The 26,249-nt window shown below is 39.0% G+C and overlaps 3 protein-coding genes across 5 annotated transcripts in view; 1 reads left to right on the forward strand and 2 right to left on the reverse strand.

The window, feature by feature from the left end:
• LOC109322746 (aldehyde oxidase-like) overlaps window positions 1-4,703 on the reverse strand; it is a 63,422-nt gene extending 58,719 nt beyond the window's left edge. The window contains exon 1 of the mRNA XM_019553908.1: window positions 4,631-4,703. Coding sequence (XP_019409453.1) covers window positions 4,631-4,690 — 60 coding nt within the window. The 5' untranslated portion in view covers window positions 4,691-4,703. The remainder of the gene's footprint in view (window positions 1-4,630) is intronic.
• A 1,667-nt stretch (window positions 4,704-6,370) lies between these two features.
• Window positions 6,371-17,869, forward strand: KCTD18 (potassium channel tetramerization domain containing 18). 2 transcript variants are annotated; one of them, XM_019553907.1, is made up of 7 exons: window positions 6,371-6,428; window positions 7,082-7,284; window positions 9,058-9,269; window positions 10,522-10,715; window positions 11,173-11,267; window positions 11,710-11,812; window positions 14,732-17,869. In XM_019553907.1, the coding sequence occupies exons 2-7, from the start codon at window positions 7,128-7,130 to the stop codon at window positions 15,276-15,278; spliced, it is 1,308 nt and encodes a 435-aa protein (XP_019409452.1). In that variant the 5' UTR covers window positions 6,371-6,428; window positions 7,082-7,127; the 3' UTR covers window positions 15,279-17,869. The 2 variants fall into 2 exon arrangements, with proteins under 2 accessions (XP_019409452.1, XP_019409451.1); XM_019553906.1 differs by lacking the exon at window positions 6,371-6,428 and having other exon boundaries at window positions 6,829-7,284.
• Window positions 17,870-22,096: 4,227 nt separating this feature from the next.
• The window catches only part of SPATS2L (spermatogenesis associated serine rich 2 like), a 138,850-nt gene continuing 134,697 nt past the window's right edge, over window positions 22,097-26,249 (reverse strand). For both annotated transcript variants that reach the window (XM_019553904.1, XM_019553905.1), the window contains 2 exons: window positions 24,725-24,945; window positions 22,097-23,546 (listed from right to left, as the gene is read on the reverse strand). In XM_019553904.1, coding sequence (XP_019409449.1) covers window positions 23,151-23,546; window positions 24,725-24,945 — 617 coding nt within the window. In that variant the 3' untranslated portion in view covers window positions 22,097-23,150. The remainder of the gene's footprint in view (window positions 23,547-24,724; window positions 24,946-26,249) is intronic.

Here is a 26,249-nt window from a genome sequence, read left to right on the forward strand (position 1 = left end):
GGATGTAGTACAGCTAGGTGTGCTGGCCAGGAGCCTATAGCTGCCTTGCTGCTGCTGCTTTCCGTCTCTCTTTCCTGCACTGGCTTTTGAAGGCCCTTTCTGGCACCAGCAGATGACATCACACCCTTGTGCCACTCCAGCCACACCAAGAGCGAGTTTGTAAAGTGCGTAGAGGGTGTTGCCCACCATTCTGCATTTTCCATTGCTGCACCTGGACCAGGTAAATGATCTCAGATCACGGCTCTCTCTGGGCCGTGTCCCCGAGCTTCCATGTCTTTCTTACTGCCTCTCTGCCCCCAGCACCAGGGTCTCCAGCCCTGTGGGGCTGTCATTCTGCGACATACTCCCCACTTTAAGTTGCCCTAGGGCACTTGTATCGTGGGTTCCTGTTTCATACCTGTCAACTGAGTTCCGTTACTTGTGTCACATCCCTTCCTGGGAATTCGGTTCTTACTCCCATACCTGGGCAAGAAGTTGGCCACAGTGTTAGTTCTCCCAGGCTGGTGCACTATCTGGAACTTAAAAGGTTGTAAAGATAAGGGTCCACCTCATTATTTGGGCATTACTGGTCTTGGCATGGCTGAGCCATTGTAGGGGGGCATGATCCATGGCCAATTTGAATTTCTGACCCATGACATAATAGTGGAAGTGCTCAATGGTCCACTGAATGGCCAGACATTCCCTTTCAATAGTGGCATATTGTGTTTCTGCCACGTGAAGTTTGTGGCTGGCAGACACTACTGGTCTCTCGACACCTGTGTCCTCTTGCATCAACACTGTCCCAACTGTAGAGTCTGAAGAATTGGTCTGTAAAATAAAGGGTTTATCAAAGTCAAGTGTGTGAATCAATACTTCCTGGCACAGGGCATCCTTGAGCTTCTCAAAGTTACTGGTCATCTTGGGTGTCCATCGAATAGCTCCCGAACCTTGTCCTTTCAGGGCTTCTGTCAAAAGGGCTGCCAACTCAGAAAAACGTGGCATGAACCGCCAATAATAATTAGTTAAGTTTAGAAAGGGCTGCAGTTGTTTGTGGTTGTAAGAGATTTGGAATTCTCGGATACCTTTCACTTTTTCCACCAACGGCTGGATAACCCCTTGCCCTACTTGAAAGCCAAGATATTTTGTTTCCCACATTCCCAATGCACATTTTCAGGGATTGGCCATCATCCTTAGCTCCATTAACATGGCCTGCAGGGCCCGGATATGTTGGAGCCATGTTTCAGTGAAGATGACAATATCGTCGATGTATGCTGGTGCATACTAGATGTGAGGTGCTAGCACCCAGCCCATCATACATTGGAACATGGCTGCTGCCCTGTGGAGCCTGAAGGGCATCTGCACAAATTTGTAAAGGCCACACGAGGTCCTAAATACCATTTTAGCCCAATCCCAGCAGGCTACTGGAATCTGCCAGTAGCCCTTCAATAGATCCAGTGTGGAAATGAAGTGGGAAAACCCAATACATTCCATTAATTCTGTGACGTGACATCGGGAACATGTTGAAGACCTCTATCTTGTTCAGCCTCCTAAAGTTTACACATAGGCAGAGGGATCCATCGGGCTTAGGCATGGGGACCAGTGGGTTGCGACAGGGGCTCCACAAAGGTTGGATCACCCCCTGTTCTAACATCCTCCCAAGTTCGTTGTGTACCTTGTTCTGAAGGTGGCGTGGTACTGGCTGCCACCGTTCTTGCACTATCATCCCTTCAGAGGTGCAGATTTTGTGTTGGATGCTGCAGACCCAGCCTGGCTTATCCTGGAAAATGTCCTGGTAGGCTCGTACTAGGGCTAGCATCTCTTTCTTCTGAAGAGGAGTTAACCCCATGCTCATTCTTACCTGTTCTTCCAGCCCTATCTTTTCCCCTTTGGGGCTGCACTGAGGCTCTTGCCACTCTCTAAATAGATTCATGTGGCATATTGGTTTTCCCTGATGGTGCCCCAGACAGAAGACTCCCAACCTTATTTTGTTTCTCTGCCCCAGAGTCCTTGGGAGCTCCTAGTCTCTCGGCTCCAGTCAAGGCGGCAACAGTACGTGGCCCTAGCTTAAAACCTCAGGAGAAATCAATGAAACTTAAATTTAGAAAATAGGGAGGGAGTGCTCTTCCTTCCATTCACGTGACCCTGTCAGGTGCTAGGCTGTTGGATCCTCCACCCTTCTCTCTTCTTTGCTCCAAGGAGCTGTCTCCCCAAAAGGCCATGTTCTCCTCTGGAACGTCCCCGGCATCTCTGGGACGTAGTATGGCCAGGCGTGCCGGCCGAGAGCCTACAGCTGCCTTGTTGAAGCTACTTCCCATCTCTCTGTCCTGTGCTGGCTTTTGAAGACCCTTCCCAGTACTGGCAGATGATGTCATACCCGACACCACTCCAGCCACACCAGGAGCGAGCTGATAAAAGGTGCGGGTGGTGTTGCCTGCCATTCCACGTTTTCTGTTGCCGCACCTGGGCCAGGTAAGTGGTCTCAGGTCATGGCTCTCTCCAAGCTGTGTCCCCAAGCTTCTGTGTCCTCCTCATCGCCTCTCTTCCCCCAGCACCGGCGTCTCCAGTCCCACGGGGCTGTTGCCCTGTGTCATAGGCCTCTGAAGCTTCCATCTGCTTGGGTCATCAGCTAGCAGCTGATAGAGCAGATGATTCATCCTCTCTTGCCTTTATTGCCAGTAGATGTTAGGGTCTGTCTTCTTATGTCACATGGTCTAGTGCCCAAGAGTACAGGAACAACAGGGCTGCTAACCTCACAAAAGTGGTAGACAGATGTGAGCTAACCTGTAGCTGAACTAGTTAATCATGAGAGAAGCTCTTCAGACAACGTTAGATAGCCAATTAAAATGCTTCCTAAAGACTCCTATTTAACTATAGCCTGTGGCTTTAAGTCACAAATCTAGCATTACAGATTCAGTGCCAGGTTTTACTGCAAAACTAGTTTAAACAAAAGGTGATAGTAATGTGTCTATCATCACTGCTCTTTTCCTCAATAACTTTTCTGAAAATGACTGTTACAACCAAAGGCCACCTGCTCACTAACATGGTTTATACTCCTGGCTTGTTTAACTTGATCACTCAAATCACTAGACCATTTTTTTTCAGATTACAAAGTATTCCACAAACAATATGTGATGTTCTTGCTAAAACCTAACACACTATGTTCTATATTTACCTTCCTTTTAAATTTCTTCAACAGATGATAGGAGGAAAATCTGAATCAGAAATCTGTTGCACTACACTGATAACAGAGAATGGAGCAGCATACACATATGCATGTAACCTTAAAAAAATCAAACTGCAGTAATAAAACACAGAAATTTTAACTACACAGCAAAAGTGAAAAAAAATGGTAATTGTTAGAACTGTGGCTGTGTAGTGGTAATTTGTTACATGTGTGTTGTTTGTACCCAGTGGAATTAGTGAGCATCCTGAGCGACATTCCCAGTGTCTGATCCCAGGACAGCTTTATAATGTAAATAAACCATGGAAAATGTATTTTAGAAGTAATAGTTGTTGCAAAGAATATGATGCAAAAGTCAGTAGGGAACTTGACTGTTGTATTTAAGTATATATACACAAGGTAAATTTAAGACAGGAAGTAATATTTGAATGAAATAGTCTAATTTTTGTAGTAATGCTGTATTATTAAAATAATTGGCATTTTTACTGGACTTAGATAAAAATAAACCATTAAAATACTTAGACTTTGTCATGTGCTGGACATGATCATTTTATTGAACACCTGATAGCTCACGTTTTCTAGTAAAGCTAACACAAAGAAGGCTTGATCATTTCAATACCCACAGACAACTACTGTATTCACAGAAGCACACTCATTTGTAGGTGTAAGCCCTTACACTAAGCAGAAAAATGAGCAATACCCTCAAAAATCTCAAAGTGCAATAAGTTAAATGCATATAGTTTATTGGGGAGATGAAAAGTTTGACATAATACAATGCATTATATTGTGTTTCCTTTTGTGCATGGAACTTGCTTAAAAATTTTAGTGCCTCCAATGGTTGTTGTCTCTTTGGATTTTTTGCATGGGTGAGTTTTGTTAATTAGAAGTGGTTCTTTTGTTTTGGTCTGCTTTTCTACTATCTGCCTGAACATTTTGGTGAACAAGCGAAATATCAAAGTAGTACACAATATATTTTAATAAAATAATCTGATTTGTAAATCTGTGCTAAAGTGATATTAACTTTGTTTATGCTATTTTTAATCCTGCAAAATATAAACTTCTTAAAAAGTCATGCATGTGCTGAAAGAAACAAAATACTTTGCATTTTAAATAGAGTAAATTAAAAACCATAAATTCTTCTATCACCATGCATTTACTTAGAACATTACTTTTAAAACAAGAACTATTTTAAACAATATTTTTCATGATTAATGGCTTACTTTCTATATGCTGGAAAGGAAAAACCCATTCCTCTATACTTAAGTGACCTCAACTACAAAAAAATAACATTCCAAATGACACAATAAACTGATTTAGCCCATATATGAGTACAGTAAAATCAAACAGAATGCTATTTTTTAATAATAAGGCTTCTTTTCAGAGAAGAGCTCTTCTGGCAGAAGGACATATTTTTCATCTAAGGAGTAACTGTAAGTCCACTCTTTCCATCCCTTTCCCTCCAAAACATACCTTTCTTCCATTCACAAAGAAAATCAATTCATCCGACTGTGCAGTTGTGGAGGATGACATTTTAGCACCAGAAAAGTCTAGGTGGTAAAAACAAAACAAATTCACTATACAAGGAGTTGATAAACTAGAGTTCTGATCATCAAATAATTATGCTTGTGTGAGAGAGGAGGAGGAGAACATTGGAACAGGGAAGGGAAGAGGGTGGAGACTTGCTGTGGGCAGGCAGTAGGTGTGTGAAGGAGTTCAGGAAAAGACAGAATATACTGGGTTGTTTTAGGACACTAGTAAAGTAGCCTGGACTTTACTGGTTGATTCTGTACGCTAGACTGCTACCAGCACTTGAACTACCTAGTTAAAGCTCGCTCAGGTATATACACCATATATTGCAGTCACAAAATTATGGTGTTGAGTAGGAAGAGTAGTCAGGTATAAGCTGGGCTCAGCTAACTAGCTGAGCCCAAGCTAAACTCAATTGATCTTTTAATCAAAACAGACCCTTACTTCCAGACCACTATTCAACTTCTTAAACATACTTTTAGTCTTATCTTCAATCATTTTGATGTGGAATGCATTAAGTTGTTGTGAAAGGTATAATGCCGAAAATATAAAAGATCTTTTGTTTCACTGGCCTGGCTTGTTTCCACCCCCAGAATTTCCAACAGCAGAAAGCAGCTGCTATCACCAAAAATGCATACACATTTGTGTGCTTCTGCCAGCTCTGTGCACCTTCATCCAGCATCTGAACAGTGAGAGCCCAAAGTGCACCCTGGAAAAGCACCAGCTACTGAAGGAACTGCAGCTGCTGGCAGAAGCCTCATTTCAGTTGGTAGAAATGGTTTTACCTCTTCTGGCAGGAAAAGATTTCTGTTGCTGTAGAGGATTTTTGAATGCAAACACATTCATGCCTGTGGGTCATACTTTATGACAAAGACTATGTTGAAACATCATTGAAACAGCAGAACAGTTTCTACAAAATGAAACAGACCAGTGCTCTGAAAATTAAATGAAACTTGAAAAGAAACACTGTCCCATTGAAACAGCAAAATGGAAGTTGAAACAAAATGATGCACAGCCCTACTGTATTTCATTCTCAGCATGAAACTAAAAACATGAATGTGGTTAATCAAGAATGTCCCATACATTAGTTAAATAAAAAATACTCATATGCAACAGGATGGGAGAATTCATACAAGTCTTTTATTAAACTTGTGAAGGTAGCAACCAAATGTAATCCTTCCTAAACCCTTATCTATTTTTTTTAAATGGCATACTTTCTTAACATGTTTTCTTTGTATGTTAAGGAAATTTATCTGGACAGCCTCAGTCCTCTGAAGCCTGGTGAAACAGACTACAGATGAGGAAGGATCCCTCAAAGGCACTTACATTAATGATCCTATTTAAACCTAATCATTCTCCAGTTGAAGAAAATAGCAAAATACCCACTGAAGTCAATGGGAGTAAAATTAAGCCAGCTGCATTTTCTAACTTGTCTGTTCGGGGTTTTCTAAGGAGAAGAAGAGGGGACAGGACACATAAATGTCCACTATGCATATATCAGTTTTAAACAGTCAGTATACTCCTGGTTAGAGCCATAAGGAATACCGATTTGTGATTTATCATGGGGTACAGCTGTGCGTAGCCCTGAAACAAAAAAGGTTTAAGGCAAACGCTCGTCCTCGGCAGTGGGCTGCTCAGGCCCCGCGCCCGCTTGCGCCCCAGGGAAGGTCCGTGCCCGGCGGGGTGGGCCCGGAGGAGCCCGCCTTGAGCGGCCTGGCGGAGCCGGTGCGGGGCCCTGACGGTAACTGCGGAGCCGAGCCCCAGGTTCCCTCAGCGCCGGCCCTGCTGCCGCCCTAAGCGCGGGGCCCGGCGGCCGCCACTCGCCGCGGGCTCAGAGCGCGTCCGCGCCCCGACGCGGCTCGGGGCACTGGAGAGCTCGTGCCGGGCCGCAGGGGGCCCCTCGGCCGGGCCCGCCGCACGCCGGGGATGCTGCTTCCTACCCGAGCCCCGCGCCCGCCTCCAGCACCGGTCCCGGCCCCCAAATGGATGTTGAGAAGGGCACGGCCAGGGCCGCCCCTTGCCCTCCCCGTGGCCTGGGTTGCCACTGCCAAGAGCAGCAGCGAGAGCTTGAATCTTGGAGCCCGCCCTGACCTGCGCCCCTGCATGAGGAGCACTCGCTGCCTGGGTGTTCGTTTGGGGTTTTTTTTTTTTAAGAGCAAATAAAATATCCCATTAATTAACACGGGTGCCAAGATGGACCCATTCCTTTTGTGTGCAACCGCTTCAGTTTTTAAGGCTGACAGATAAACATACTATATAGTTACGATTAGCTGCTATGTTACTACAATACAAAATTTGAGTAATGGGGTCGCTTCTATTCACTTCAATCATATAAAGTGTGATTCTGTGTTTTCTGCATTTGATTGCTTACTCATTTTTACAAATGTTTTACAGATCGTCACAGAGCAGAGTCCTGTTCGCATTGGCATTTGCGAGTGCAATGGAAGACGGCAACACTGAAGAGACGCTGGATATTCTTCGACTTAATGTTGGAGGTCATGTGTTCGTGGCCCGGCGTGAGTCTCTATGTCGCTTTAAGGATTCAATGCTAGCATCTATGTTCAGTGGACGTTTTCCTCTAAAAATGGATGAATCTGGTAAATACATCCAAGTTGCAAATATCTAAATTTTGCTTGCCTGACCTCACGCTCTGTTTAAATCAGGGGTGGACAAAAATGCAGCCACGGGCTGGATGCAGCCAGCCAGGCCATTCTGTCTGGCCTGCAGTGCCCCTAAAAATGTAAAAAATTAATATTTATCTGCCCTGGGCTGCCTGTCATGCAGCCCTCGATGACTTGCCAAAACTCTGTAAGCAGCCCTCTGCCCAAAACAAATTGCCCGCCCCGGTTTAAATTGTTGCAGGAGTTTTTTTGTTTTTGTTTTTTATAATGCTTACTGTAGCTAATGGACAGACACAGATCATATCAACTTCCTGTTTTGAGGGGTACTTAGATAAACTGTAGTAATACAAGGAGAAGAACCCAGACACAGTGCTGTCCAAGTCAGTTCTGCAGGATCAAAAACACTGGCAGAGGTCAGAAAAGCAATTTAAAAACAAAACAAAACAAAAAAACCCTTTATTTCAAAGCTTCCGAACACCAGCAGCTGCCATTCACCTAGTAGAATTTTCTGGTTTTTGACACTGCTAGGAAATTAAACCACTAACTTTTGGTTACAGAGAAAAGATTAGAGAATTTTGTAAAGTATGAAAATATGTTCTGAATACTTAATTGCCAACTAAGATGACTATATATTTGAGCTACTATGTCCAGATAGGAACAGATAAATTAAAACTATTCACAGTAGATCAAATTTTGATTCAGTCATGACTCTGTAACTTAAGAGTCTTTCAGCTGTGACTGAAAGATGAGTTAAAAACTTTGTTGCTCACTTCTATTCAGGAACAGTGGATGTGTCTACACATGCGCCAGACTGCGCAGTTCTTTCTGCAGAGTCATTCAGTACTTGCTTAAGCAAGTACTAAATAACTACTCAGTAACTTGCGTTACTGTGCAGTCCTGACGCCACATGGGTTTTTCCCACGTTATTGTGCAGTAGCTCATTGCTACTGCACAGTAGCATCAGTGTCATGGTTCATGCCTGCCAACGCTACACAGCCATAGCAAGATACAGCAGTGTAGCTTGTCACTACAGTGACGTAATGTCCATCTCACGTGCTCAGTGTCAACCTAAATTCTGCTTCTGTTTTGAAATGTTTAGTTGTAAGTACTATTTCCCTAATGTGTTTCATGTAAAATTTTCTAACACAGCAAATGGCACCTTATATATAATCATTTTCTTTGTTAGCTGCTGGTTTTTTTGCAGGCATTAATACAGCAACAGATGAAAAAAACCCAAATGAAGTAACTGTAGAAATTGAGACGTTGTTAGGAAAATTTTAAGGCAGATGCAGCATTAGAGATGAAACAGTTTTTACCTTCTCATGGAACTGATTAGATTTCAAGTAAAAATAGAGTGCATTTTTGTAGTATTATATTCGGTATAGTTTATGCCTCATACTTCAATATGATCTGCGCAGATCATTGATTTCACTCGAACTTCAGACACCGTAGGAATCTACTCCAAGGGTCATTTTGTAGGATTCGGGGTTTGGTTTGTTCATCTGCAAGTGATCAAGTACTCCAGGAAGCAAAGTAGAGGTTTTAAAAGACTGGGGAAAGTATATTGTTGCGGAAGGGCAGTGTTTGCAAACAATACAATTATTTAAACAGCTAGGAAAGAAGTTTTGTACACCTGTTAGATTAATTATTAAGTAACTGATTATTCACTAGATAATTGATAGAATGTTACAAAAAGTCTACCTTAACATGTTGCAACCAATAGTTTAACTATCTTATTTCTATTTTCAGGGGCTTGTCTTATTGATCGAGATGGAAACCTGTTTAAATATCTTTTAGATTATCTTCATGGAGAAGTTCATATTCCTGAAGATGAACAAACATTAACTGCATTGCAGGAAGAGGCAGATTATTTTGGCATCCCTTATCCTTACAGTTTGTCTGACCATTTGGCCAATGAAATGGAGACATATTCTTTAAGGTCAAATATAGAACTTAAAAAGGTCTTGACATTTTCTTTCTTTAAAAACATTTTTTATAATTCATACCTTTTAGATGGTACTGCAGCTTCATTATTTTGTACATGTGGGTTTTAACTGGAAGTTACTATGTTATTAATCAAAAGAGTTTTCAAGGAGGAGATTCACACAGTTAAATAGTTATTGAAGGAAAATTTTGAAAATCTGAACTACATTCTAGACTGCCTGTACTCAGGGGTTCGTAATTTAATTTTCAACATTTTTATGTAAAGAAATACTCTAAATTTGACCTTCAGCTGCACAACCAGGTCTGTTGTGAAAAGTGACTTAGAAAAATTGACAGTCTTTTGTGCTTTAATAAATAGTTAATAATTTGTCCATGTATTTTATTAAAAGACAAAAATCTTGTAAATTTATCCTAGGATTTGGTCGAACCATTATTATAATACCACTGTCTTTTATCATCTGCAGTAAATGTAGTGGCAATTTGTCACATAGATTTAGATAAATATACTGCTAGTCAAAATCTTTACAAGTTATACCCATGGACTCAGTGAGGTTGAAAGGCTCAATCAAGTGAGGAAGAACTTGAACAAAGAGTTGAAAATTAGGATGTCTCCTGGGTACTGGAAGGAGTCTAGCCGTAGTGGAATGGAGCTTATCAACTTTATGCCGATTTCTACAGTGCTGCAGTCAGATAGCTTCTCAATCTTGAGCTAGCTTATGCTATCGTGTAGCCTGTATGGTAGACATGGCCTTAGTTTCACCAGTTAATGTTGCAGAAGGAAGATACAAGCAGTATTTTTAATTAAATCTGTATATGTGCATGTCTAGCCGCTGCACAAGTAGAAGTTCCTGATCCACCTCCTTGGTACCATTTGTTATTTTAGATACTTTTATGATGTTTTCTGTTATTCATTACCTTTTAAAGGTAAACAACCACTCAGTCTTTTTGGTTTCTCTGTATATGAGGAGTTTTATATACCCCCTGAGTGTTCTTTCCATCCTTTTCTGAACTTCCTCAAATTCTGCAAGAGCTATTTGAGGAGTGACCAGCACATCACATGCTATTTGAGGCTACATCATCTGATGAAGTAGACTATCACCTACAAAAGCATATGCCTCTGTGAACCAGTTAGTATCTAAGGTGCTACCCTGTCGTGCCATCTGCTGTAGCAGAGGTCATTATTAAAAGGCAGAGAATGTAAGTATGAAAAGCTCAGTTAATAACACTTAAGTTGTTTTCTTAAGTCCTATGTTGTATATTTTTCTCTAGGCCTTGATAGACTTCTGTGATTCTTATGGTTTAATCTGCATCAAGCCTACAGTTTGGGTTCTGCATTATCTCAACACCTCTGGAGCAAGCTGTGAGAGTAAGATTATTGGTGTGTATGCCACAAAAGCTGATGGAATGGATGGAATTGAGAAGGAGCTGGGAGGAAAAATTCATAGTAAAAACATTTATAAAAGGTAAGCTTAGCTAGGACTGAAGAAAACATGAAAGAAATGAGATTCTATGCATCTTAGGGTAAGGTTCACTATTTTCTTATTACATTATATTTACTACTGCAAATTAATAAAGCTTAAAAACTAAACCTTATGTAGAACCATTAAAACTCACAAAAGCAGCCATAAAAAGATATTAGAAATCCTTATTTTGTCGTAACATTAATGATGCTCATTTTGGACACCTGCCATCTTTTATAGGGAGATTAAATCAGAAAGATACTCTTTTGGTCCTTGTATGCAAATAAGAAGGAAGTCAGGGCACTACATTTTGATATCTACTTTACATAACATTTAGTAAGAAATCCTTAATCTTTTATGAGCAAGTAAAAAAAGTGAAATATATAATTTGGAGAATTTAGTACAACAGAATTCACATTTTTAAAAGGTATTAACTAGATTTACCACATAATATTTCTAGAGAAGCTGGAAATAATGTCCAATACATCTGGAGCTATTATTCAGTAGCTGAACTGAAAAAGATGATGGATGCTTTTGATGCCTGGGAAGGGAGAGGTAGAGTATTTAATTATATTTGTGTATTTTAGTAATTGTATTTTTCTTCCCAGAAACACGACAAATGTTAAATATTCTGTTCTTAACCAAGTGACAAAGAATTATGTCTTTATTTATTTTCAGTATTTGAGTAAGTGGCATGAGTCAAGATAACAACAATTTTAGTCATCCTTTGAAAAAGAAAAGTGTCTAAAAGTTTTTCTTCAACTGGGAGAAATGAATGTCATGAAGTAGGGAGCTTCACACCACAAAAGTGTGATAGCTTGCCAGCTAAAAAATGCATGGTATCAAATCACAGATACCTGTCCTCTCTTGCTTTCATGCAGAGGTTCTGGATATTATAAGAATTCTTGTTATGTATGTAGCCTAGGGTTACATGTATATATTATACACAACACATGACATATTCTCTGGTTGTTAGATGTCATCTTTGGAATTGCAGGTGTCAGTTACTGGAGAGTGCCCCAGGAACTGATAGAATGCTGGACTCTGGAGGAACGCGCTTTGAAAGGAGCTCTACATCGTATGTCTCCTGTTCGCAAAAGGTAAGTTTCTTTGATTCCTACAGACTGCTTATGGTGTTCTGTGGACTACTTCTGCTTTTGTAAAAGAAAACAACTTAAGGTATAGTTTAAATAATATCTTGGAATAATTTTAAGTGTCGCTCTTCATTTCATCATCTCCATGTTTTGTTAAAAGCAGTTACAGAAATCAGAACAGAACTTCAAATGTGACCTCTTTGGAAATAGTTTACCTTCATTTTGGAATATTGCTTAAATTACCTTTTTTTTTTTTTTTTTTAAACTGAGAATAAATAATTTTAAATGGTAGGGATCAGTTTCAAACTAAAGAGAGGAGGTATTATTTTGGTTACTGATCCTGTTAGCTGTTGTTAATTAGATAAGTAACCAAAAGAATCTTATGACATACCAGGCCCATCTACACATTCAGTTAATTGGAAGCAACAAACTCTGGAGCTTATCGTTCCTGGCCATGTTGTTTGCACATGTCTGGGACTGCAACACGTTGAGCCAGGTCATGGAGCACCTTCGGCTGGCAGGGGACCAGGGTGCGGGGGATAAGTCAGCTTGCCAGCCCAGGGCCTGCTCCCCCTGGCTCAGAGTGCTGTGAAGGGGCTGGCTGGGGCATGAAGGTGCTTTAGCATGGTACTAGGCCCTGGTACTGAAGCACACTCATGCACCGGCCAGCATCTACATGTGCATTGCTGCGCGCATTTTTTTACAAGTATTATCCTGCTGTGGAGTAAATTAATTTACTCCAGCCTCATAGGGGCACACATGTAGAAAGCTGATATAGTGGTGCTTATTAAATATGCAGTACTGTTGTATTAGTAGCCTAGAAAATGACTAGTTCCAGTCATTTTCAAGGTTTTTAACAGTCAGTTCTGGGATGGAGGGAGATAGCCCCAAAACTAGCTAGCTCGCAGTTATTTTCAAGGCTCTGGCTTTTGACAACTGCCTCTTCTTCAGGTTTCTAGCACCAGTTACTATCTAGTTTTAGTATAACTGCATCATAAAGAAGAAAGTGGGGCCAGAAGATGCTTAAGCAGTTTATATATATAACTTGTATCTCCTCTTGTTGAAGTTTCTCTTCAATTTTTGATGATTTGCACACTTTTAATGATCTGCCTAGCTATCATAATTTGCTGGAAGTTCCTACTTAAAAATGATTGGGGCAGTAATGCTTACCCTTCGTGGCATAGAGCAGATCTAGACTTTGGATTACCAGGGAACCTCCATTTCTTCCTACGTGCTTGACTGCTCTCACCTTCTAACTGTATTTTCCTCCATTTCCCTTTATCTTTTTTTTCCTCTCTCCCCTTGATACAGAAGTACCATAGTTTGAAATTCATTAGAATGGTGAGGCTGAAATCTGTTTCAAGTATGCTTTTGATTTTACCTGTGAAGTGCTGAAGTACAAAAGTAAAATCCTGCTCAGTGGGTTTTCCCTTTGGTGAACTGGAAAGGCATGTGGTAATGAGGGATTCAGACTTCTGAGCTAATGCCCTTAATCCAACCCATTTTTCTGACAAGCATTGTGTAATTTCTTCTAATATAACTCATCATAGTTATTCCTGATACAATATTTCCTCTACTTAATTACTGTTCTTCAGCAATAGATTGTTTGTGTCCCTTTCAGCCTGTTGTTTCTTCTGATTCCACATGTACAGAGATTGAATATACACTTCCATCTTGCATATCCTTCAGAGAAATGTCCTTAGGAACATTACCAGACACTAATTCAATAGCAGGCTTTCTAAATCAGTTTGAACAACATTGCCTTTTTCCCTTCATTTATTGACTTATCCCAATTTTATAAGAATAAGAGTTATATGACATCAGAGACTGTTTGTTCATACAATACGAATTCCTGTAATGCTGAACAAACTTGTTTTATTCCAAATTTATAAATAATCACAACAACACATATCTAAATATGTTCTTGTATGACTCATATAGCTCCAATGTTATTCATGATACTGACTTTTAAGCTGGGTGTCTCTGGTTACCCTGTAAATCTTTCTTGAAGTTCAGGCCCAGATTTTTTTTTTGTCAGTACAAAAACTTGGAAATAGCTTGATTTATACACAATGTTTTAGGCTTTTACAATTTCAAATTATTTTCCTACTGTGAAAGGCAGCATTGGAGCCATAGTTTGCTTTTTAAGAATATTGACAATATTGTAAGTTTAACTTCAACCTCTGCTGTCTTCACTCTAGTGCTTTCCAAGAGGTTTTTATATAAACTTGTTAATTATCTCTCTTTAATACAAATTCAGTCTTGCCCTTGTTTTGTCAGCCATCAACTGTTCTAATTCTTCATCGGCTATTTAAGCGTAGTATGGATTTTTATTGGCATTGTTTATTATTTCCCTGAGGAATCTACTCAGATTTCTTTTCCAGAGACTGAAAAAAAGCATTTGTGTAACCCCGTACAAATGCAGTTACTTCTGCCAGTAAAACAGTCGTCGTTTTCTGAGATCCTGTTCTTTCCTTAAGTAATCCTGAAAAAGTGTTCATTTGGCATTTTCACTTTTCTTATTTTACTTTTACATACTCTGCATTTTGCTATTTGTCTCATCCTTGAGACCTTACATATTATGTATACCTTTAATATACTGGGGGTCTTGAACATAAAGCAATCTATCTAAATATTTTCAGCCTTGCTCTTTTTTTCATTCTACTTCTTTCGTGTTAATTTTCATGTAGCTTCTTTTTTGTATTCCCTGCTTACTATTTGTGGTAGGCAAAACTGAGTGCCAATATGATTGACAGAGATTCGGGTATGACTGCTAACGTTCTTGATTATCTTAAACAGGTAATTAAACGGACTTTGGAATAAATAAAATGGGATTTGTGGATTAACGTTAGAGATGACCTATATTTTACTTGTATAACTAAAATACTTAGTTTGCTTCTTAATCTAAAATCCTTTGTTTTATAGACGACTAATAGACTCTACAGAAGAAGATGACAATCTACCCTGTAAAACAGGTCCTAAACGAATTAGATTTTCAGGTCCTTCAACAAGCACTCAGATCAAAGTCAAGAACTCTGCTTCATTAAAATTAGTGGCCTATGATACTCCTTCACATTCTGTTCTTAAACCATGCGGCACTGATAGTGTGTTACAGCCCAGAACAGCACTAGAAACTGCACCTGCAACATGCCGAATATTTACAAATTCTCAGGCATCTTGTGGAACTCAGAATATTGAAAATGGAGCAACACAGCAAGCTGCTTCCAAGATGTCATTGTCTAAGAAGCCTATATCAAATCGAGTTGTAAAACTGAAGCGGACTCCACTATGCATTGTGTTACCATCTCAATCATCTTCCTCTGTTTTGAATAACACAAGTGAAAAGGAGGTGCAGGCGGTTGGAATTCCTGCAACTTCCATGTCGCTAAGTAACAAAGAATCAGTTAGATCCAAAGAGCATCTAAAGCTCAAGAGTAAAATGGAGATTGACATAATAGATGATAACATTTAACTGCTAAATTCTTGGAGCACATTTCCTGGCATGACTTTCTAACAGAAAAGCTTCTGACCAAGCTATCAAGAAGCAAACATATGTCCTGGCTTATAATTTACTAGAAGAGCTGGTAGGAAATTGAGAGAAAAATACTGTAAATTTTAGAGAGAAAAGGTTTGGAAAGCATGGTAAGTTGAGAGGAGATTTTTTCTTAATGTTTTTGGAGAGGACTAAATTTTTTAAACCAGTTTTGTAGTACATTGTCATGGTATTGTTCTTTTTAAAAATGTACAAATACAGATAAACCAGACCTGGATGTCCTACTTGAAAATACATCCCAGATTAAAGAACATCATGAAGTTATAGATTTAAAAATATTTTCAACTTGGGGAAAAACAGACTATGGTCATTAGTAATACAGGATCCACATGCAGCTTAAAACTTAATTTTAAACTCTCCAGAGGTATAAAATATCAGGCCTTACAAAGGTATCGAAGCCACAAAGAATAAATGCATAAATTATGGCTTTACAGGGCTTTCAGAAGTTAAAATGGGCTAAAAGGAGTCAGCCTTGCATGTAGAATTAGAAATTATAAGGGAAACAAAGGCTTGTTTTGAAAGCAACAACCAAGAAATAGATGTATAAATTCCTTAGGGAGCATGATCCATGTACTGCAAACATCAGCCCAAGCTAGCTGATTTTACATGCTGTTTCTTTAGCATTGTAGACCATACCTGGTGTCACATTACTGCAGTCTACTGTGTCCTATAATTGCAGAAAGTCTCTTAGGCCTGACTCAGCCCTCATTGCTTTGTTCTACCTTGTGTACCTTTTGTGGATGACCAGCTGTAAATGAGCAAGGACAATCCAATCTCTACCTACATTGAGGCAGTGTAATATTGGAGCCCTGCTTAATGAAAACAGGTAAACAAAAAAGTCATCCAAGGGGGAGGGATGAAGGACAGATGGAGCTGAATTGCTCTTGAACATTTAGATCAATATTGTATAATGTTAACTTTTGTGTTCCAAGAACTGAGCCTCTAAAAGAAAACAATGGGTATAAAATTTAGCAATACTGCTGTTCTCTTGAGATCATCTTATATTTTGAAAGCTAGCTTCCATCTTTAATTGCCCACGGTAGACACTTATTGTTTAATGAAATTTTAGATTTTATAGAAAACATGATATAAAGATGCTAAAATTGCTCAGCTTGCCCTTTCCTTGCACATAAAATTTTCCATTGGTGCTAAAGGTCCAAACTATTCCTAGAATGGAGTTAGAATAAAAATCAGTTTTAAAAATAGATATTCCATTTTGTGCACTCTTTACTTCATTCTCTAATTGAATTAATAACTGAGGAAATGTTATAGAAAGCTAAAACGTCTTAAAGAGCGATTCCCATCTCATCATTTGAGGTGCTTTAAAAGGTTTATAAAAACATAAATAAAGGTTGGCAATAGTTTGAACGTATTTTACACAGAAAATGTTTAAGGAAAAATCTTGTGGGATTTTTTGTGCTGGCTTTAGTTCATTTTTGCTTTAGATCTTCCCTGGTAGCAAAGGCATTTTTTTCAAGTATTGTTTATAATAGCCTTTAAAAGTAGTAGTTGCCTTGTAACATTGTACAGACTTACTGTAAAAAAAACAGCCCTAACTCAAGGACTTAGAGATTAAATGTTGAAAAAGCTCAACAGGTAGATGAAACAGTCAAGCAGACTGCAGGCTGTCAGAAAATAGAACAGGAAGATTTTTTTTAAATGGATTAATTCTAATGCCCCATTGACTCCATTGGAAGTTGGATCAAGCCCATTGTTAATGAACGGCATGCTTTCTCGTGACCAAACAAATGCATATTTGCAGCCAACTTTGTAGAATGGAATAAGCACAACATATCATAATTGTTACACCAATGTGTGTATTGTTGGTATGTTTCATGGTTGAATAATTTTGAACATTAATTTTAGTTTAATATATTAATTCTGACAATCTGTAAAAAATGGGCCTATTAAGGGGAAGAAACAACAGCACCTAATGGCCACCTGTAAGCATTGCAGCCTGAAGCCTGCTGGTTCAGAAAAGTCGTCATTTTGACATAGGTCCCATGCTCTGCATTTTGGAATGGAGAAGACATTAAGCAGAATTGCCACAAATAAAAGAATTTTCTCTCGAGTTTTTGCCCACTTTTGGTTTTCCACCTTCCTTTATAAGTGCAGCAAATGACCTGGGGTCTTGGAAATTTGCTGTAGTTTTTTTAAAATCAAATTATTCTGTTTTGGCAAAGGGAATCCTATATGGTATGGTAGATCTGCTTCCAGAAACCTTGCCACAGATACATTGTACATGCTGGATAACTTGAAAGATTGGGGGAAATTTTATACGAGCTACAATTCTTCAGCTGGATTTGATGCAAGTTTCCTCATAGTCTGTTTAGTAATCGGCTTATTTTTATATTAATAAAATTTTCCCTCTTATTAAAAAGAAATTATTCAGTGAGAAAGTAACCCCAGTTTAACTATGTTATGCCAACTACTAATGTCAAATGCAGTGATGTATGAAATATATGCGCATGGTTAGCTGATGAATTAAAACAATACATTCATCATTCTAATTAACATTCTCTATTCACTCTCTCCTATCCCAGATGTATGTTTTCCAACAACCAAAAGCTTGTCATTATAATAGTTAAGTATTCAGGAAAAATACCCTTACTAGCTTAATTCCTAGAAAATCATTCACATGTGACTGAGCATGGGACTGTGATGCAGGAGGCTGCTTATTGCCAAAGCATGTGATTGATAGTCAATGAACTGCTTCAAAGTATGGAAAAGTCATCTGCACTGTATTTCATTTAAACAAATAGATATTATTTCATGTGATAGGCACATGTTCCCTTCAAATCTTTGAGAGAATTTTGGTACTGTTTGTATTTTACTAAGAACCATGGAAATATTACACAATTAAATGAACTAATTAATGTCAGTCACTAAGTGTTAAAACAGTTGCAACTTTATAAAATGGTGAAAGTAGCCTTTTTATAAGCAACTATGACACACTAACGGCCCTTAAAGGCAAAATCCCTGTTTTTCTCAACCCAACATTATAACACATGTCCAATCTTGTTTCTTATGTCACCTCTGCTCTGTTAGTATAAGCTATGATTAGCCATTTATCTGTTGTGCCCTTAAGTATCTCTGTGCTTTCATTTTGTTCCTTATTCATAAAATGCCGATTCTAATTAATCTGTGACTACCCTAATGCCTTCTTCAAATTCTTAACACCTACTATTTACCTTTTTTTGAATCACTGAAATGCCTTTTCCTTCTAGTCGTCCTTGAGAGCACAAAAGAATCTAAAAACTATTTCTGTTTAAGTACTTAACTTAGTTGCTGAGTTCACCTCTGTTTGGAAGAAAGACTGATGTCTCTCAGCAAGTATAATAATCAGTTTAGATTTAAGTTCTCCTCCCCTCCTCTTAAACAGTGCAAAGCTCTTACCTGAAAAAACAGGGGGAAAAAGAAAAGCTGTTCCTCCAAAAGCTTGAGAGAATGAACTAACCTCTTAGCTGTTTGGCTTCAGCTAACTTAAAGACTCACAAGTGCTGTAATCAGTCAGCAGGCAGTGAAGCATTCTGGGTATTCTGCTGTAGTAAAGCCTTGTAACAACACCCAAGCTGTAAATGCTGTAAAATGGCAAAGCAGCGCTAGGAACTGAAGTTACAGAGATTTATGGAAGTTTTGTCTTGTATTTGTTTTCCGTCTCTCTTGCTGATTTTTGGTTGCTTATGCAGCTCCCCTCCTGCTGTCCCTCCTTTGCCGAATTATTTTGCAGATCTACCCATTGCTTGCTCAGTGACTGACGATGCTGTGTGTCCATATATTTGCAGCAAGGATTCAGGTACTTTGACACTGGTTATTTTGCAAATATTAGACGCTTTTTAGCTCATTCCAGGCTCTAATGCAGCATCCACTAATATTTTAAACTTTTTATATAGCTTGTAATGAACACAATATTAAATATTTTGAAATTTGCTATAAACATCTATCCCCTTTATCATAACTTTAAGAGCATCTCTTGCCTATCTGTAGCATTCAGTTTTCTAGCTTGCAAATAATATAGCATAGGGTTATCTTTAAAAAAAAAAAAAAAAAAGTGACATCTTTGAGTGGATTTAGTGGTTTCTCACTGGCAGCCAGGATTGAACCTGGACAACTATATCAGACACCACAAGCTGCTGAGGTAAAAGTTCTAGATCTGTAAGTTTAAAAATTGCAGCTGATGTAAACTCTGATGTGGCCCAGCCACTAGATGAGAACAGAGTCTTAGCAGGAGTTGCTATTGCCATACTAGATCAGCTAGTCTAGTTGAATTAGAGGCTGCCTTATCCATTGTTCATTTTTTTAGGGTAACATTTTTTCAAAGCTACACAAATTTCAAAGTCATATTTTCATAGGTGCCCAATTCACTTAGGCTCCAGTTACTCATTGCAGAAGGGGCTGGCCAGGGGGCAAAAATATTGATCTTATCCCTGGGGATAGAGCACAGGGATTCACAGTATAGAAGTTTGAAGGGTGCCTGCTTGAGGATGACCTTCAGGTCAACGCTCAGTGTAGATGGAAGCTCAGCGATTCCAAACAATTGTGCGTGGTTTACATTTTTTCAATTTGCAGCTTTCCAAATTCTACCTGGGCTCTGAAGGGCATGTGCGGGTCCTTCTGTTCTCATTTTACAATGACAATAGATTGTTCTGCACGCTAAATCACACCCTTCCCAACACCTGTGCATTCCCTTTGCCTTAAATAGGGTTGAACAGATAGTTGATCCTGTAATTCGAATGTAATACAGTGCTATTGACAATAAGCATGAAGAAGTAAAATCTAGTTAGTTGTCAGTACTAAAAGTAGTAGAAAGGAAATAAAACAGGGATAAGTGGAAGGTGAAAAGGTGCTTGCTTTTACCCATCCACGTAATTTTAAACCTGGTTTAAATATGTATAACCCATTCTAAATCATAACTGATGTAATAACATTGAACAGATACCTGAGTGAACTCAAAGACCAGCTGGAGATGCCAGCTTCCCGTTTCTTATCAATGTGTTTGGAATCAAGAAAGGTGTCATCATCTGAAGATTGTCACGTACAGATGTATTGTTTTTCAACTCTCAGTTCTGGCTCAATCAGATACTGAGGCCATGCTTTATTAAAAGTCTGTATTTACTAGAACTGAAATTAAATTATTCTTGTCATGTAAGTTTGCCCCCTGTGTAGCATAGACTTAATTTCAGGAGAAGAATTCTTTTTGGGGAGATTTATTTATAAAGTTCAAAGAATTCCATTAATAAAATTAAGGAGTTACTTGTCTGAAGAGGGATATAATTCACTATGGGTAAGTTAATATTTTTCAGAAATTAAGAATTTAGGAACCTATCTAAGCATTGTATAGTTTCCCTGCATTGTACCCATGTGGAAATTATTAATACATTCATGACAGTAAGGTCACAAGTCAAAGCAAAAGTCTTTGGGCAAATCTAGGAAAAGTTACCTTTCTAATACCACACAGCACATACTTGCTTCTAATGGGCCATTAGAAGTTCAGATCCAAATGTTCATAGTCAGATTATTTATGAAATACCAATGCAGAAGTAGTGACTAGTTTTGAGTAGGACAGTATTTACCCTTGTACTTCTGTTTTTCCTCACTACTTCTCAAGATGAAGACAAGCTAATGGCTTTTTACAGCCATACTAACTGCCAGTGTCCTCATGCAAAACATCTAGTGATGTCACCTGAGAGAAAATGAGCACTTTAAAGAAAATCAGAACATCTGAACTTTGAGTTTTTAAGGGACAAATTGACAAAATGGGACACCGTCAATATCATGGAACTGAGCAAAACCATTCTAGTAAAAATTAGGCAGCGGCATCTATGCCAAAGCACAGAATAGCAAATAAGTTCCTGGTGTCACATTTGTAAACATGCTGTGCTGCCTAACTCCCACTAAAAATATGTGCCTAAACACCTTTACTAATTGTAGACCTTAGACCTTTGAGTTCATGTTGTGAGAGGGAGCTGGTGCAGGATACTTCACAAATGGCATCTCTGAAGTCATTGTAGTGACTTGTGGAGCAAGATGCTACTCAGTGGGTGTATCAAAAACATGACTAATTAGCTCTGCTATAAAACCACCATCTACACATGCAGTCCTATTAGGACAGAGTAAACTAATTAACATTACCGTACAGTAGTAGTGCCAGACACAAGTACTGTCTTACAGCAGAGCAATAGCCAGCCCTTCTGTAGCATGTTGAACTGGGTCAGAGCAGACCCAGGCTGGCAGGGTGACCCCTGAGGCTCCTTGCCAGCTAGGGCTGCTCTGTGCTGGCTCAACATGCCACAGTCCCAGATGCATGTTAAAATGGTGTGCCTGGGACCAATCAACTCTGGTGCAAACTGCTAGAGTTTATTCAGCCACGTTAATTGCACATGTAGACATGTCCCGTGTGATGAAGGATGCTGGAATGTAGCCCAGCATAGGAAATAAAGGCTTAAACCACTGATGTCCATTGAAAAACTCAAGACTGATGCTTATGAGATTATTTGGATCAGTTCCCAAATGCATCTAAAGGGATAGGCAGACAAATTGTTATGGGGTAAACCAAATTTCACCAACAAAGAGTAAAATACTAAAGATTAACAAATGAAGGAGAATTGTACTTTAGTGTGAGTTTTGCCAGAAGCATTTCAAGATTGGGCCCAAAGTTTTTGTTGTTACTGCAAAGATTAATATAAAACAATGAGAATCAGAGGTGGTTAGGTACTGTAAGGCAGCAGACACTAAACATTTTAAAGTAGCATTTAATTTGTTTGGAAGGAACACGGTTTCTGAAATACAGACACAGGCTATTAAAACTATCTAGGATTCTTTAATAGAAAACTCAGAGGATGTGATACCCACTTATATATATATGCGCTTCCACATTCTATTGCATGTTGCCATAACAGATTTGTAAAAGTTGTTGCTCTCCTATAGGAGAGGTGGTTTCTATTGCAGAAATTAACATAGAAAAATAATTGAAATTCAAATCTGGAACACCTGCAACTTTTTATAGCTGAAAAATAAATCTAACTAGTCACAGCAAAGTGACCAAAGAGGGTAGACAATATAACTGTGTGGTTGGATAGCCATGAATATAAACAATCCAAACTTTTGAAATAAGCATTTTCCCTAGTCTCATAAAAATAGTTTATCAGTGAAAAATACTAATGTGTAATATAATTAATACAATTCTATACTAGAATTGAGAGATCTCTCATTACGGAATGACAGACAGAAATATCAAATGTATTTTTTTTTAATTTGTTTTGTATAGAGCAATACTGTGTGTATATAATATATGTGTATATATATGTATATATGGAGAGAAAAAGATGTATAGAAATTTTTCAGGATAAAATCTACAAGGGCATCCAATTTCATTGCAGACCATCATGTACGAAGTTCCTGGTATCTTTCCTAATATTAGCTGCTCTAAAAACAAGTGGACTTGTACAACCACATATCTGTAACAGGCATCAGGCTACTCTGCATTTGGTCTTCACTTTATTTTTTCAATCTGGATTTTATTTTTATAAGTAAGTAGTAAATGCTGCCTGGCTAAAATTCTGCATTGCCATGACAAAATAACCTTGAGCATATTGTGCAAAGCTTTAAAAGTATGAAGTGAGTTACTGCTCATAATTAGAATGAATAAAAATACTAGCAGGTTTCAAATAGCAACTGATTTCAACTGATTTTATGTTCTGACAGACAATTTTTTGTCAGGATTTCAACAAGCACCTTGACTGAGAAACTGAAAAGAGATTAAATTGCTCCCTCTCTCTCTGTTGTGAAAATTTAAGCCACCAAAGTCACAGCTGGCACTGAAAGGACAGTGGAATCAGCAGAGACCTCTATCCTTGCAGGACATAAATTGCATTGAGAGACCCTAGCAACGCTGTTTCGGAAAGACCTGGGTTCTGTGCTGTCTGGTGTATGATGCTTTCGTCGGGTCTTTTCTGAGTGTGTAAGATGCTCTGTGGTCCCTGTAGCTGCAGATTGGTCTTGGTTTTTTGTAGCTCCTTTGTTTTTGGGTCTGAAATTATTATGCTGCTGTCTTCTGTGTTCAGATCTGGAGCCGCTTTTTGTATTATTCTGATCTGTCTCATTGGTACTTTGTGATTTGCCAGACCCATTAAGTCGGAAGCTTTGATGCTGTGGGTTGAATCTTCGTCGCTGGATAAAGGGCCCATTCTACCAAGAAAGAAAATGAATCAAATGTAACAATGGAAGTAACAAGGTAAAAATTAACTCCTGCAAAATAAAATTCCTGCTGAACTCACTTCATTTTTTTATTGAGGATATAACAAAACATGTAAATTTAATTGGTACTACACCTGTCAAAAATACCTGAGACTACAAAGAAATCACTATACTGTTGGTACCCAAGCTATTTGCAAATATATGTGCCAGTCAAGCACATTAAATTAAAACTTACTGGGACACAAGGAAACGTAAAAAAGTGGTGATATATTAGCGCTATAGAAATAAGAGCATCAAAACTAAGTAACAGTGGTTAGAACCTAGTTTTTTTTGATTTCTGCCCCTTGAAACCTCAAAGTACTGCTTCTCTGGTGAAGTGTTGTATAAATGGTACAATGATATTTACAAAAGGAAAAGAGCAGAACTCCACAGGGAATGGAAAGAAAAAAATCATGTGGATGGCAGATACACCCATTCTGTTCATCTCCTACAGAGAAGAAGCTTTATCAGTTTTGGAATGTTGTTTTAGGTTTTTTTCTATGACTGTCATGGCAACAGGTCGCATATATACACTGGCAGTATAAAATGCACCAATATTTTTCCTGCCTGATTCTGTAATTTCTACTTGTACAAAACTCAAGCTGACTTTATCAAGAGCTTTACCCAAGTAAGCACTACAATACAAGGACATTATAAGGTGCTCCTGTAATGAAACAGCAAAGAACACCACAGTATAGTAAACAGAGAGCTTTTGAAATAATATTGAAAGCACAGAGGATTCCAATTTCAAGGTCTACCAAATCCTGCTTCAGGACTTGAGCTGATCACTTATCCAGAATTAGGAACAAATATTTGTCCACAGCACAATTCAGTAGCTCGTGAAGTTTGTAAAACTTCGCTCTGCTGCAACTGGTATTGGTCATTGTTAAAAACAGGATTTTGATCTGTTCTGGAATGGCAGTTCCCATCTCCGTGTATCATGTACATTCACACATGAAATAAAGATGGAAAACATTTATACATTTTGTCCATCTTTTTGTCAACATCAAAATGTATATGATGTGTTTTGCAATGGTATATGGTTTTGTGTGACTCACTTGTAAGAGCGCACATTTTCCATGAGTTTGAGTAGGTTTATAACTAGTTTAATTCATGGCTATTTTTCTCACCTGTTTATTCATTGGGACTACTTGAGTAGTGGGTTCTGTGGGATTAGAAGGAACATAAATTGGCATTTTAGTGCTTCCTGTTTTACTTTCAGAGTTCTTCATATTACTACAGGCTTTTCGGGGATGTGTATTTTGCTTGCCAGCTGACAGATTTGAAGTCACAGAAGACAATACCGAACTGCATGGTGTTCTCGAAGAGTAATTGTTCTTTGGGTGAGAAACTACAAAACAAGAACATTTGGTGTTATCAGATAAACATGAAAATATAAACCCCAGATTCTTATCTCAGTTGCACTGGATTTCAGTGGAGTCACTCCAGACTTACTGTAGATGACTTCCTGTAGTTACTCAGATGACTGAGAACAGTCAGGCCCATAGCATGTTTATGCTGTGAATCAGTCTAGTGAGTGGTATCACAAGACACTTCTGGAGATGAAGAGCCAGTCCTAGTGTAACTCCACTGATGCCATGCATGCACTTAGCAGGGGTTATCTTGCCGATGCCTCACACAGCTTTTCAAAACCCCCACAAAAAAGTCAACATTTTGTTAGATGCATTAATACATTTAGAAAAAGACAGCACTTCCAAAGGGAAAAATCACTCAGTATGCAACACTAGGAATCTCCTTGGCCACCTGTGTTTGTCTTACTGGATAGGCCTGGATCCCGACTGATGATCTGCAGGTTTTTCTCATTGCTGACCAAAGGAGGAATCTGAGTAGGAGGCAACACATGCACATGGATCCAATCCTGTCAAGTTTTAAGTACTCTCCACTTCATCATCCTTATTGCTACATACCTCATAGGACAGGTACCTCTCTGTCAGTCTAGTTCCTGGCGTGCAATGGGGGTGGACACTGTGAAACAGCATGATGGTAACATAGAGATGCAGCTTGCTATGGAAGACTGTGTGAGGGCAAATAGAGTCCATACGAATTCTGTCTTTGAAGGCTACGTCTCCCACATGCCTGCTGCATTCAGGAAGTATGGACACCTCACCACCTATGTGCTTTTCGTAGCTAGTTTTGCTGGCTACTACAGAGACAGCAGGATCCAGCTTTCTTAGTGTCGGCAGTGATACTGACAGTCCTTTGGTACCTGCACTACCTGCTTGGGCCAACTCTCTCCCATTACCCAGCACAAGAGCAGTTGGCTGCTTTTTTCTGTATGCATTTGCATTAAGCCAGATGCAATCTCTGTGCTAAAGGCCACTTAGCTTAGTTCAGTAGCCTGAAGGTTTGCCAGATAAAAGCACCATCAACAGTAAACTATCAGTTGGTGTGGCTGTCTTGCTGGAAGGAGGTTATGCTGTTTGTGATATTAGCAGGGAGAGACTAGAAGTCAGTTTATGAATTATTTTAGCACTGGTTAAAACATAAGTTCCTCCACCGTTGCAGACCATTGTAACGGGTTTGTATGCATCTATCTCCTTTCTCTCAGCGTTGCGAACCCCCTCCCTCCCCTTCCTCCTTCCCCCACCCCCGGGCTTAGTTGGCTAACATTGTATCTCCTGTAACCTAGTTGCG

This window comes from Crocodylus porosus, unplaced genomic scaffold, assembly GCF_001723895.1.
Source record: "Crocodylus porosus isolate Cpor-Errol unplaced genomic scaffold, CroPor_comp1, whole genome shotgun sequence".
NCBI classification, from domain to species: domain Eukaryota; kingdom Metazoa; phylum Chordata; order Crocodylia; family Crocodylidae; genus Crocodylus; species Crocodylus porosus.

Excerpts from the sequence above, each read along its gene's own strand:
- KCTD18 (XM_019553906.1), top strand. The coding sequence starts at position 7,071 with ATGTTTTACAGATCGTCACAGAGCAGAGTCCTGTTCGCATTGGCATTT. Across the intron at positions 7,285-9,057 it reads TCTAAAAATGGATGAATCTG|GGGCTTGTCTTATTGATCGA; the intron begins GTAAATACATCC and ends TTCTATTTTCAG. Across the intron at positions 9,270-10,521 it reads CAAATATAGAACTTAAAAAG|GCCTTGATAGACTTCTGTGA; the intron begins GTCTTGACATTT and ends ATTTTTCTCTAG.